The sequence below is a fragment of the Lissotriton vulgaris genome, chromosome 10, assembly GCF_964263255.1.
Source record: "Lissotriton vulgaris chromosome 10, aLisVul1.2, whole genome shotgun sequence".
NCBI classification, from domain to species: Eukaryota; Metazoa; Chordata; class Amphibia; order Caudata; family Salamandridae; genus Lissotriton; species Lissotriton vulgaris.
The window spans coordinates 1,080,639,605-1,080,652,628 of NC_141698.1; the positions used below are offsets into that span (position 1 = coordinate 1,080,639,605).

At 46.5% G+C, this 13,024-nt stretch overlaps 1 protein-coding gene across 1 annotated transcript; it reads right to left on the minus strand.

Moving 5' to 3' along the window:
* Positions 1-1,180: 1,180 nt before the first annotated feature.
* On the minus strand, positions 1,181-8,469 carry LOC147689349 (glutamine amidotransferase-like class 1 domain-containing protein 3, mitochondrial). The gene is made up of 4 exons (XM_086942155.1): positions 8,079-8,469; positions 4,718-4,889; positions 3,313-3,514; positions 1,181-1,901 (listed from the first exon to the last, which is right to left on the minus strand). Exons 1-4 carry the CDS (start codon positions 8,184-8,186, stop codon positions 1,709-1,711), a joined length of 675 nt encoding a protein of 224 aa, XP_086798281.1. The 5' UTR covers positions 8,187-8,469; the 3' UTR covers positions 1,181-1,708.
* Positions 8,470-13,024: the final 4,555 nt, after the last annotated feature.

Here is a 13,024-nt window from a genome sequence, read left to right on the forward strand (position 1 = left end):
AAATGCGCGCGTGTACTACATACCTATGCTAATTAAAGTAAACAAAGATGGCGTTGGACTGTCAACATGCATGTGCATTTTTTTGTCCCTACGTCTGCATGTTTAGCGTTGCGGATGGCGAGAGCAGCTATCTTTGTTCATCTGGACGCGCGTGCATTTAGCTTTGGCTGAATCAATTCCAAAAGGTCCTCTCCATAGCTAGGGCAGCGCATGCGCTGCTTTCGCCAGGTGAGACCTAAAAAGGCTCAAACCAGACCCGCTCCCCTCTTAGCCTCACTCTGTTTTCATCCAAGCTTTCTCTCCTTCTCACCACCTACACTTCTCTCTCACTGATATCTTGCCGTCTCTCCATCCCTATTTTGAAGCCCCCCCTGTGTCTGCTGCAGTTAAACTCGGGGAACTGGGGAAAGAGACAGATTCATCAGCAGTGGCCCTGAACCTTCAAAAAAACTCCAGTCCACCTGGGAAATGCCAGATTGAATTACAGGCCAGCCAGGCCCTTATTGGCGTTAATGGCCCTGCAGGCTTGCAACCTTTTGCTTATCCAGAAGGGATGAATGAACAGACAAAGGAAGGAATGGAGTGTAGTGGATGGATGGATGGAGGAAAGAAGATGGCAGGGAACTTGGAAAGGCAACAAGAGGACAAATTATATTGATTATAGGTGTCCATGGGCAGAGGACACACATTACATGTGAGTGAGTAGTTCTATTGGTTCCGGTGGTAGAGGGGGTACAGTACATCGTAGTGGTTTTAGCTATAACAAGCATTGGCCAATGCTGATAGGTTTGGCTTATGAATGCACTGTCAAGCCAGACCTAAAAACCCATGTACGCTGTCGACTGTCCTCCTCCCATCTGTGCTGCTGCCAGACAAAAACACCATAAATCATCTAGTTATCTAAGACACTTTAATGCATTACAACCATTACTACCGTGTGTGCCCCTGAAAGTTGAAGCTCAGGTAGATATATAAATGAAATGATCACAGTTTTATGGCGAACAAGAAATTTCTTTGTGGAAGCACACAACTCCTGCCCATTTAAAACATGTACTCCTGGTTCCCAGCATGTGGGCAGAGCAAAAGCTACTCTCCTGGTGGTTCTCACATAACTATATGGCGACTGTTCCGCTGCCAAGGCAGACCATAATAACAAAATAAAGACACATGCTTATGAGTATAATGTAAATAAAGTAATTTTATTCAATATAAAAATACATCAGTGCAGGATTCAGCAGTGCCTTGGACTACACCCCTGGAATTAGTGCGCTGTAGTAGTAGTGTGTACTGGGTGTGGCGGGAGAGGGAACTCTGTCCTCCATATTGTGTGCTGTTGTGGAGGCGGCCCTGATCTCCGTAGTGCAAGTGGTGGTAGAAGGGACTCTCCTGGTCTTCATATTGGGTGTAGTCATAAAATGCACTTTGGTCTCCATATTGGGTGTGGGGCCCTGAAATATCAGTCTCTGTTGTAGTGTTTGATAGTTCACGATTCATTGGGTCTTGAGAGGCGCCATATTGGGTGTGGTAGCAGAGCTGACCGGGGTCCCACTGTTAGTCTGTAGGTTTGGTGCTACACAAGAGTTTTTCCAGCGTTGAATTTGAGAGCAGAGGTGACTCTGGTTGCTACGGTGGGTCTAGTGGCACTACAGAGTTGGGGGGTCTCCCCATTGGATGTGGCAGCCGTACAAATGTTGCATCCTCACTCCGCTCACGCGAGCTTCAGCACTTCCTTCACCATCTCACCAACGCCGTCGAAGACCTGATGGATGGGGGCCTTACACATGAAGGCGCTGGTCGTCACTAGCTTGTTCTTGGCGTCCACGTGCACCTCGTGCACGTCTTTGTTCACGTGCTTGCAGCCCATGCTCTTGATGCCTTGCGCGGTCTGGGCAAAGGGCCACCTGGGGATGAGAAGAGACGTCAGTCACTGAATACTGCCTGGAGAGGTACAGGATGTGCAGACACAATGAATATAATCAGATTTTATTGCAGCAGTTAGCCACACCCATAAATAAAGGTTACAACACCGGAGGAGGCGGGAAATGTGTCACATCTGTGTCTTGTGCAAGAAGTTACCAAATGAGGCAGTATCATGAATGTGTGTGCGTGCATAGGTCCCCTCCAAGCTATGCCTCGGTTTTATGCGATTCCACTGTAAATCGCATACATTTAACTCCCAATATTCCAGAATTTTTGCATGAACTGCAGGCACCAGAGCCTGGAAACAGAGAGGCAACTACTGCTTACTGTTTCCAAGCTGCGCTGGCTGCAGCTCGGGCACTAACTCAGAGAAACTCCGAGTTAAGTGTATGCGGCATAGGGTGGGAAGGGGCAAAGAAACCTGTCACCTCTGCCCCGGGCCAGTCATTAAGAGGCCGCTGGTCCTCACTGGAGAAAACTGCCTGCACAACTGCGTGCAGTAGGAGCAGTAACAAGCACAAGTAAGTGGCAAAACCATGATATGCAGGTGATTCCCCATTTTCCAAAGGTATAATCAGGTGTAAAGCCCAGCCAGCAACGGGCAAAACTACATTTGTACGCTATTTGCACCTGCTTTCATCACCCACTTCAAAGTGATGTGTTAGTATTTTAAAGACGGTAGGAAAGAGTGGTTGTATGACCATGTATTATAAGGAATAACACACCCCGTACTGTACACTATAAGGATATTGGAATTAGCTCCGTGACTTCTTAAAGAAACTAGGTTCTTTCTATAGAACTCATTCCGTACTTCCAATGGCCATATATAATGTATGGGTTGATGTATATAAGGCCAGTACGACATCCACCAAGACGGTGTCCATCAAATTATATAAAACAACCCAGTCTGAACAATTTCAGGGTGAGCAAAGTGCACAAGTTTCTGAATTACAGGCTCAAAAATGGTATTCTTGCACCATTGACTGGTTGGTTGATGCAGTCACTAACATCAGCTAGACATACCCCAGACCCCTTGACTCCTGATGACATCACATGATTGATACTTTGCTCTACCTTCTGACCCTCAACACCTCTGAATTACCCCAGAGCATATAGAGATTAGTTAAGAACTTGTAGAAAGTTAATTTGGTGCTTAGAGCCCTGGTTAGCTTCTTTTCTGCCGCAGCCTTCACAGGCCCTGACAAATGGGGCAGCCATGGCAGTGCCCGGGACACCAAAGGAAAGCTAGGTGTGGACTCTGCCTCCCCTGGAGGCCCCCAATGGACATCATTGGGTTGAGCTGGAAGCACTGAGCCCTTGTCATGGACCTCCAGACTTCACTCAGGAACCCACACCCCCCTACATTAGTCTAGAGTCATGACTATCACTCACTCGTCACACTCTGCGTCCTGGCCCACGGTGACTTCACAGCCGGGCAGGATCTTGGCCGCCAGCACCGGGGAGATGCAGCAGAGGCCGATGGGTTTCTTGGCCGCGTGGAAGGCCCTGATGGTGTCCTCCACCGCTTGGTTGACGGTGCAGTCCTTCCCGTTCACGGCCCAGGAGCACAGGTTCTTCGCCACCCCGAAGCCACCTGCAAACACAAGCCCTGTTAGAGTGATCTGAAGGGTTTGACAAGATGGAGGAAGTAAACAGGAAGTATGTCAACACTCATGAACATCAGAGAGGGAGAGCTCCAGGGTGAGTAGGATCCTGACTGTGAGATGAAAGACCCTCAGGCATCTGGATTCCATCCTGGCAGAATCTAATATCTCATCAGATCATGGACCACCTTCAAAAATGCTCCCACACTCAAAGTTCACTTTGCTACAACCACAGGTGACGCACACCAAACAGTTTCCGCCCTGGCCATTCGCCCTGTGCTCTCACCCCCTTACACAAGAAGACCCTTCCATTGGCAGCTCCCTGTGTAGACACCTGCTCTCGCCGCTCTAGTATGTTCCTTCACCAGAGGGATCAAGTCATCTCCTTTCTACAGACCACATTGTCCTGGTTCCCACTTACCTGGCAGCATATGGGAGGGTCATCACACAGGCCTTTCCACTGACCATAATACCCTGGGTACTTCTCATCCAGCAGAATCAAGAAACCCCCCCCACAGACCTTTACACAGACCCCACTCCCATGGATGCCCCGACATAGGGACAAACCAGCACTTCACACACGCGTCACACACCTCTGGTGCCGCCTCATCGGGCTGAATGAAGGCAACCCTTTCCACAGCCCTTTAGACAGACCTCTTTCCCCAAAATGCCCTGCTGCAGGCAGGATCAAGGCAGCCCTTTACACACACCGGCATCCCCTGGGAGCCCCCCTCCCCTATCAGGATCAAGAGATCTCTTTACACATGTCACCATCCCCTGGGAGCCCACTCACCGATCAGGAGCAAGACATCACTTTACACACACCACCATCAGCCTGGGTGACCCTTCACCTGTCAGGATCAAGAGATCCCTTGACACATACCACCATCCCCTGGAAGCCCCCTCACCTATCAGGATAAAAAGCTCGCTTTACACACACTACCATCCCCGGGAAGCACCCTCACCTATGAGGATCAAGGCATCCCTTTACACATACCACTATCCCCTCGGTGACCCCTCACCTGTCAAGATCGAGAGATCGCTTTACACATACCGCCAAATCGTGGAAGCCCCCTCACCTATCCGGATCAAGAGATCACTTTACACATACCCCCATCTCCCAGTTGACCTCTCACTTATCAGGATCAAGAGATCACTTTACACATACCACCATCCCCTGAGTGATCCCTCACCTGGCACAATCAGTGCATCCAGGTCGCTGACCCTCAGCAAGGAGAGGTCTTTGACGTTGCCCCTGGCGATGCGCCCGCTCTCCACCAGCACGTTACGTTTCTCTGCCGTGGGCTGCCCCGTCACGTGGTCCACCACGTGCATCTGTTCAATGTTTGGGGCGTAGAGTTCTTCCTAAGGAACAGGGGTCACAGTGAAGCAGGAATATTAGTAGCCATATACTCCTTTGCATATATTGATTAATTCATTTTATTTATGTATGTATGTATGTATGTATGAATGTATATATTTATTTATTTATTTTTTCTATAACATGATCATGGCCATGAGGATGGTAACAGGCTTAACACTGCATGTTTATATTTACACCGGCCCAAAGAAGGTGACAATTACATACACATGACATTTCGGTAAATGCAATATCAACGACGGCGCAGCGCTAAAAAAATGAAAGTGTACAATATGATATACAGTCACGGGAATGACCCACCCAACAGTGGATCAAGTCCACTATACTTCTTTGTTATTTGAATAATTTTTGTAGGACAGCCCCTTTGATGCTTTTGACGTGTCGGCCCAAACATTGAATTACAAGGACCTCCTCAGGACATGTACCATCTTTCACATAACCTTCTTTTAATTCTGGCCCATTATGGGGTGCGGACCACTGTGCGAATAATTGCTAAATAGCCTGATCCGAACAGTAATTAGCGTAGCAGGGATGCCATGGGACCTTATGCAAGCCATGAAAAATGGCACCATTGAGTGCTGTTGGGCAGGGCAGGACTGGGAATCAAAACCGGCCCTAGCAAACTGCTCGGCTGGTCCCCCTGGGAGTTTGTGGGGGTGCAGCCGAGCTCTTTGTTACAGCCGGTTTTGGCTGATTTTGTTACACTGGCCAATATTGCCGGCCCCCAGTAACAAAAACAGACCCCACCCTGGTGGTCCACCGGGCGAACAACCAGGGCCCGCTACGGCCAGTCCCGCCCTGCTGTTGGGGTAGTAAAATACACCAATTGTCAGGGTTCAGTTGGATCCTTCGGGCTCTGTGCCCTAGTGAAGTGCACCAGCTGAGCCAAGAGTAGCTATGCGCCTTATTCGAAACTAAAGTGACGGATTCAACAACGGTCTGGCTGAGGATACACTGTATCGACTCGCTTTCTCAAGACGTTTGTCCTAACACATGCAACAGACCTGCTTTACATGAGGTCTACGTAACCGCTGGCCAGTGCTTCATAGTTCTGTAAATAGAGGCAAATAAAAGGCTCGGGCAAATATGTAAATACGTTGCATTCATAGTTTTTAAACGCAGCCCCCGCAGCTAGCCACTAAAGGGGTTTCCGAGGAGTCGGAGAGCTGTGTGTCCTCCGGGTGAGAAGCATTTATTCCTGTTGAGACACATAGGGCCTGCATTTATGGCATTTTGGCGTAGGGCAGTGCTGCAAAGCACTGTTCCTCACTGCCCTGTGCCAACATGAAAGGGCAGGAATGCAATGCAAGCAGTATTTCCGCTATACAGTGCATTCCTGTCCGTTCTGCCTGCACTGGCGCTGTTTTGGCAGCCTAGTGCCTCATGGTGCAAGGGTGCTTCTACTGCAGGCAGGATTGTTTTTGTGTAGGAAGGGGCTCCTTCCTGCACAAAAAGAATCATATGAAAAGTTTTCCTCTCTCTAGGTGAATGCAGCACACATGGAAAGAGGAAAAAACAAGGAGAAATAAACATTTTTCTCCTGGTTATGCCTCACCTCGGGAGGCGTACTGATGTGAGCTTCCCTAGGTTACATCACTTTGTAAATCTGGGGCAGGGTCACATTTCATGGGTGTTGCGCGGGAAAACCCTTGGAACACCTCATGGGCGCAGAGGAAGGCGACGCAGAGATTCGCGCTGGTTCGCCGTACTCATGATTTATGAGGCCACTCAAAGCCACTCATGAATATTTATGAGAGCCCTGCTTTGCACGTGCACCACTTTACCTGGTGCAAAAGTGACGCAGCGCTCTATAAATAAGCCGCATTGTGAGTGTATGCAGCATGGCATTGAACTCAGTTGACCGGAGTCCTCTCTCTCCCCGGCAGCGGGGCCACTCTCGACTCTGTGACGTCAGTGCCACACACAGCAACGTCACAATATGTTGTCTAAGCAAGTCAGGTCTCAGCGCCAAGCTCTGGCGGAGACGTCACAGTCGCCTTTGTTATGAAACAGTTTTCGATTACTGTATTACATCATAACCTGACAGTGATATTAGTGACTGTCACCGATGCCACAAATGTGGCAGCAACCTTGCAGTGCCTGACACTAACATCACGGCCCCCGGCACTGATATGATACACGTTAGAGACCATTATAGTGACTCAAATTACATCATATTTACACTATACTAATTTTCAACACTAATCCATCAGGGGTAACAAGTGCTATATGAATGCAAATCTTTCTTCCCCTTTTATCCCTCCGCTATCCTTCTCACTCCAAGTAACTAACTAATATCCACCACTGAAATTACTTCATATTTCACCATATTAATTCACCACTAATCCTTTGTAGGCTTCCTGAATAGCGTGCGCCAACAAGCGCTATATAAAAACAAACCTTTGTCCTCCTCTATCCTTCTGCTATCATTCCAAATCCAAATAACTGACTAACCTATCCACCACTTAAAATGTACTTGCATGTTTCACTTTACTAATTCAACACTAATCCTCTATGGGTCCCGGAATAGCGCGCTACTCGCCCAAAAAGTGCTTCGACGCCTCGTCAGGGATAGTAAGCGCTATATAAATGCAATTACAATACAATACAATACAATACACTAGTCTCTGGGAGTAATGGTGCGTGACAGTCCGTAGCTGTGATGCCACAGCTCCTGCGACGTCACCGTTTTCGGTAATGTCTACACTGTATCTAGTTCTAGTTGTGATTTCCAAGCCCCGGGCAACTATGTCAGCATCAGTCTCAGAGACTCCCGGCAGTGATGTCACAGGCCGCGGTAGTGACATCACGGTACTAGTCGGTGACAATACAGCCCTGCTAGAGGTGGTTAGGTCCGCATCCCTCCCAGTGATGATGTCACAGTGCAGCTCTGATGCCACTAGGTCTGAGAGACCCCTAGCGGACCCCACAGCTCGGTGACAGCCCGGGTCTGAGGTCAGAGCCGCGGCCACAGTAAATACAAATTATCCAATTTCATTTTTACAACTTAAAGACTGCACGGCTACCAATAGGAACTGTCCCAGGGCAGTGGGAAGAGCCAGGAAGGATGGACGACAGATTCCAGCTGCCCCGGACTCGAACAAGCCCAGGTACAGAGTGGACCAACACCCCCACATGCATGTAACATGTATATCCACAGTGCGCGGTCTTACCTGCGCCCCGGCTCTGCTGAGATGGACCAGAACCGCCGAAGCCTCGTGGACTTCGCTGCCGTCGTACACGCCGCAGCCGGCCAGGATGACAGCCACCTTCTTCACCATGGTGTGGGTGCTGCGCGCACAGCAGACAGACAGACGGACGCAGGGTCGGCGTCAGCGAGGGCTCCGGTACAGGACAGGCTGTGAGGGGAGCTCAGACTCGTGTCTGCTGCAGGTGCCTCCGCGGCTCTTACAGGCACAGAGGACAGACAGACGGACGCAGGGTCAAACAGAAGAACGCAGGGTCAAACAGACGGACGCAGGATCAGCGAGGGCTCCAGTGCAGGACAGGCTGTGGAGAGGGGAGCGAGAGCTGGTGTCTTCTGCAGGCGCCTCCGCGGCTCTTATAGGCACAGATGAGACAGGGGAGGGCGGAGGAGGAAGTGATGGAGCAACGCCTGGAAGTGCCCATAAACCGCACCCCGCGTGTGCAATCAGCATGCCCTTATGCCACCTGGGGGTTCCCCTGAAGACGCCTCGCCCAAGCTGCCGAGTCACTTACGCTTTGGGGAAATGCCAAGTAGGAGGGACCAAGTATCTGCCTGTAACAGGAGCAGGGGGATGCAAAACAGCATATACAACAAGCATTGGCACAGCCAATAGGTCTCGTTTTTGGGACCTTATAAGTATTTAGCCATGCAGTACATTATCCTGGGTGCTAAAGTGATGGCGTGGCACTGAATATATGTTTGTTTGCGTACCCTGGAGTGCAACTGGATTTCATCTGCGCTTTTATGGTACCTAGGTTGTAGCTGTCGGTGTTGTTCACAAGGTTGATATTAACAAGGATCTTCGAAAGAAAACCAGGTGATAATGTAATTGGGGCCAACTAGACAGAACAATGTATAGCAGTTTTATGAAAATGTGCATTAGACATTATTTACAACTTGAGCCACGAGGAGATAAAGTCCCTTGCCCCAAATCGCAATATATTTTTGATTGATCACTATAACTGGTCCTAGACTATTAGTGAAATACTAAAAAATGGGTGATCATTTTACAGACTCCCTATTGGAGTGGTTTCTTTCCAGGACAAAAAAAAAGGATGTAGATTAGCGACACTAACAAGAAGCAATGCCTCCTGAAGCGCACCGTAAGCATCTAAGCTAGCTAAAATTAGAGCTCTGGAGAAAGATTTGTGATCTGATCTTACTACAAATTGTTGGTAACTTAGGACGTTTTCACAGGAACAGTAGTTCATTTAGAACAGTCAGGAACCCATAACCACGGTTGGGAAGGAAGATACAAGCTAGAAACAAACCCAAGAAGCAAACACAGAATAGATAGAACTCACACAATCTAGAACCATGCTCAACATGGACAGACAACGAAAATGCAAATTAGCTTTGCAAAAGTCAGGAGAGTGCCTGGCTGCCACCTGTGCATAAAAGTGGGACCCCCAGTACTTCAGATGTTCCCTGTTCCCGCTACAAGTCCTCTATGGCCAGAGCCAAATACTGGGCACAACACCCTGCTAAAATAACACCAAGTAAGTTGTCTTGGCCCAGTCAAGAGAACTGTAATCCCCACAGGAAGGTCTTCCTTCATCAGAGGGCAGGAGAGCTTGATACAAAGGCAAATCCATTGTGAAATGGCATTTATGCGAATCAGTGTTCCTTCCTACTGCCCCGCAAACTAAACTAACAACTGGTCATATAAGCACGCCTCCCAAGTCCTATCTATGTAAAAGTTGCATGCATGCTTAGGAGTCAGCTGGTGCAACCTTCTTATCTATAGAACCATAGGTGCGTCTCCCATGGCACCAGTGTATTTGCTGTACCAGCTAAAGTTTTGTTTCAAAAAATTCCAATCAACCGTTATGTCTTTTCAAAATGAATTGTATTTCACATTGTTTTTAGTTATCACAATGTTTCTTCATTCATCATTTGTAGCAACATAATCCAATGCATTTCGGTGAATAGGTTCACCTTCGTCAGGGATTTTCTACAAACAAAATAAAGGGTATACATTGTAACTTTCCTTAAATGAACATTTGTTACATTCACATGTTATTAGAACATTTGTATCTCTCACATAGATATCTGTGTATTTTAAACTAAATATTTGCCTATCACTCGTGTTTACGCTAATGTGCGGTCGGTTACCGTGATAATGATGCGTTAAAGTTTAGCTCTCCGTTAGGCGGCGGCTTAGAAGAATAGAATGGACTTTAAAGCTGAAATACACGCGGTATGGATGTCGCTTCCATTCCGGTTACCCTTAATCTCGCCCTAGCTCACCTTGTGCTACCTCGAAATATCCTTCCGCTCCTGCCTGCGGGTGATCTGTTACGGAGTGAGCTCTCTGACTCTAGGTAATGACGCTGACGCTGCGTGTGTCGCGCATGCGCGGTGTGCGGGTTTGCCAAGTTTTTTTTACTTCAACAAGTGTTTTATGTGAAAAAAAGTTGTCAACACATATAACTTTAACCAACTTAGTCTCTTAGGTGCTCCGCTTAGTTACAGTGGGTAGAGGTTAATCAACGCACTCCAATGGTGATGTTGTGTAGTGTTGCTGTGCTGAATATCTGGTTCTGATGCGTGTGACATGCTGTGCAAAGTCTGGATTATAAATAACATAAAAATTCTGTTCGATCATTTAAGCCATTTGGCTTAAGACTGTTCAAGTAGTAAATCCAGTGATTTTCGCGTTTCAGCAAATTCTTTTTGTTCAATGCTCCTTCCTTCTTTGGTACAATTTCCAAAATGCAGGCTCTCAATTGATTTAAGTTGTGTCATTTTTCTTCAAAAAGGATGGCTATCGTGGATTTCGTGGAGTGGGTTCTTATATTGCTCTTGTGTTCTGTCAATCTTACTTTTAGTTTTCTCTCGGTGTGTCCCACGTATACGCTTCCACATGGGCATTTTAAAAGATAAACCACGTTAGTGGTGTCGCAGGTTGCGTTAACCCTCAGTGGTATTTTGTGTCCTTTCATGGGGTGACTGATGTTCGACCCCTTGATGATGTTGTGGCAATTGGCGCAATTTAAGCACGGTACTGTTCCTCTGTATATTTGATGGGGCTTGGTTTGTTTTGGTTTTTTCAACAGTTCACTTAAATTTTTGCCTCTTGAGTGAGCAAACAAAGGTTCCTGATCAAATATTCCATTGAAATCACTTTCCATTTTGACTATTTGCCAATTCCTGTAAATGATTCTTTTGAATTGGGAACTTACATTTGAGTATTTGCTGACGCATGTTATTCTTTGTGATTTGGTACTGGTCTTGTAAGTTAGTCATTCTGATCTGGTTTTCATTTGTGCTCTAGCCTGAGATTTTTGGATCATATCTTCTGGATAGCCTCTGTTTGCAAATCTGTGTGCCATGATTTGTAATTGTTCTTGGCATACGTGATCCTCCGAGACCACTCGCCTGACCCTAAGAAATTGCGTGTAGGGGAGGTGTTCCTTCAATGTAGGAGGATGATGACTAGAGTAATGTAGTAAGTTGTTCTTATCGGTGGGTTTCCGATATAAGTTCGTCATGATTGTTCCATTTTTCAATGTAATTTCCACGTCCAAGTATTGGATGGTGGTATCGTTGATATTCCACGTGAATTTGATCCTCTCATTTTTCTCGTCCAATATTTTTAATTGTTGTTCCAAAGATTCTTGAGTTCCTTTCCATATGATGAACATATCATCAATGAATCTCATGTAGGCTAACAGGTGTGTGGCCCATTCCTGGTCATTATAAATGTGTTCCTCCTCAAATGGAATATCAACGATACCACCATCCAATACCTGGACGTGGAAATTACATTGAAAAATGGAACAATCATGACGAACTTATATCGGAAACCCACCGATAAGAACAACTTACTACATTACTCTAGTCATCATCCTCCTACATTGAAGGAACACCTCCCCTACACGCAATTTCTTAGGGTCAGGCGAGTGGTCTCGGAGGATCACGTATGCCAAGAACAATTACAAATCATGGCACACAGATTTGCAAACAGAGGCTATCCAGAAGATATGATCCAAAAATCTCAGGCTAGAGCACAAATGAAAACCAGATCAGAATTACTAACTTACAAGACCAGTACCAAATCACAAAGAATAACATGCGTCAGCAAATACTCAAATGTAAGTTCCCAATTCAAAAGAATCATTTACAGGAATTGGCAAATAGTCAAAATGGAAAGTGATTTCAATGGAATATTTGATCAGGAACCTTTGTTTGCTCACTCAAGAGGCAAACATTTAAGTGAACTGTTGAAAAAACCAAAACAAACCAAGCCCCATCAAATATACAGAGGAACAGTACCGTGCTTAAATTGCGCCAATTGCCACAACATCATCAAGGGGTCGAACATCAGTCACCCCATGAAAGGACACAAAATACCACTGAGGGTTAACGCAACCTGCGACACCACTAACGTGGTTTATCTTTTAAAATGCCCATGTGGAAGCGTATACGTGGGACACACCGAGAGAAAACTAAAAGTAAGATTGACAGAACACAAGAGCAATATAAGAACCCACTCCACGAAATCCACGATAGCCATCCATTTTGAAGAAAAACGACACAACTTAAATCAATTGAGAGCCTGCATTTTGGAAATTGTACCAAAGAAGGAAGGAGCATTGAACAAAAAGAATTTGCTGAAACGCGAAAATCACTGGATTTACTACTTGAACAGTCTTAAGCCAAATGGCTTAAATGATCGAACAGAATTTTTATGTTATTTATAATCCAGACTTTGCACAGCATGTCACACGCATCAGAACCAGATATTCAGCACAGCAACACTACACAACATCACCATTGGAGTGCGTTGATTAACCTCTACCCACTGTAACTAAGCGGAGCACCTAAGAGACTAAGTTGGTTAAAGTTATATGTGTTGACAACTTTTTTTCACATAAAACACTTGTTGAAGTAAAAAAAACTCGGCAA

Bases quoted from the DNA above. Each gene is read 5' to 3' on its own strand.
- LOC147689349 (XM_086942155.1), bottom strand. From the start codon at position 8,186: ATGGTGAAGAAGGTGGCTGTCATCCTGGCCGGCTGCGGCGTGTACGAC. The intron at 4,890-8,078 runs GTAAGACCGCGC...CCTGTTCCTTAG, and splicing joins TCAGCAGAGCCGGGGCGCAG to GAAGAACTCTACGCCCCAAA. The intron at 1,902-3,312 runs GTGAGTGATAGT...TCTCATCCCCAG, and splicing joins CAGGACGCAGAGTGTGACGA to GTGGCCCTTTGCCCAGACCG.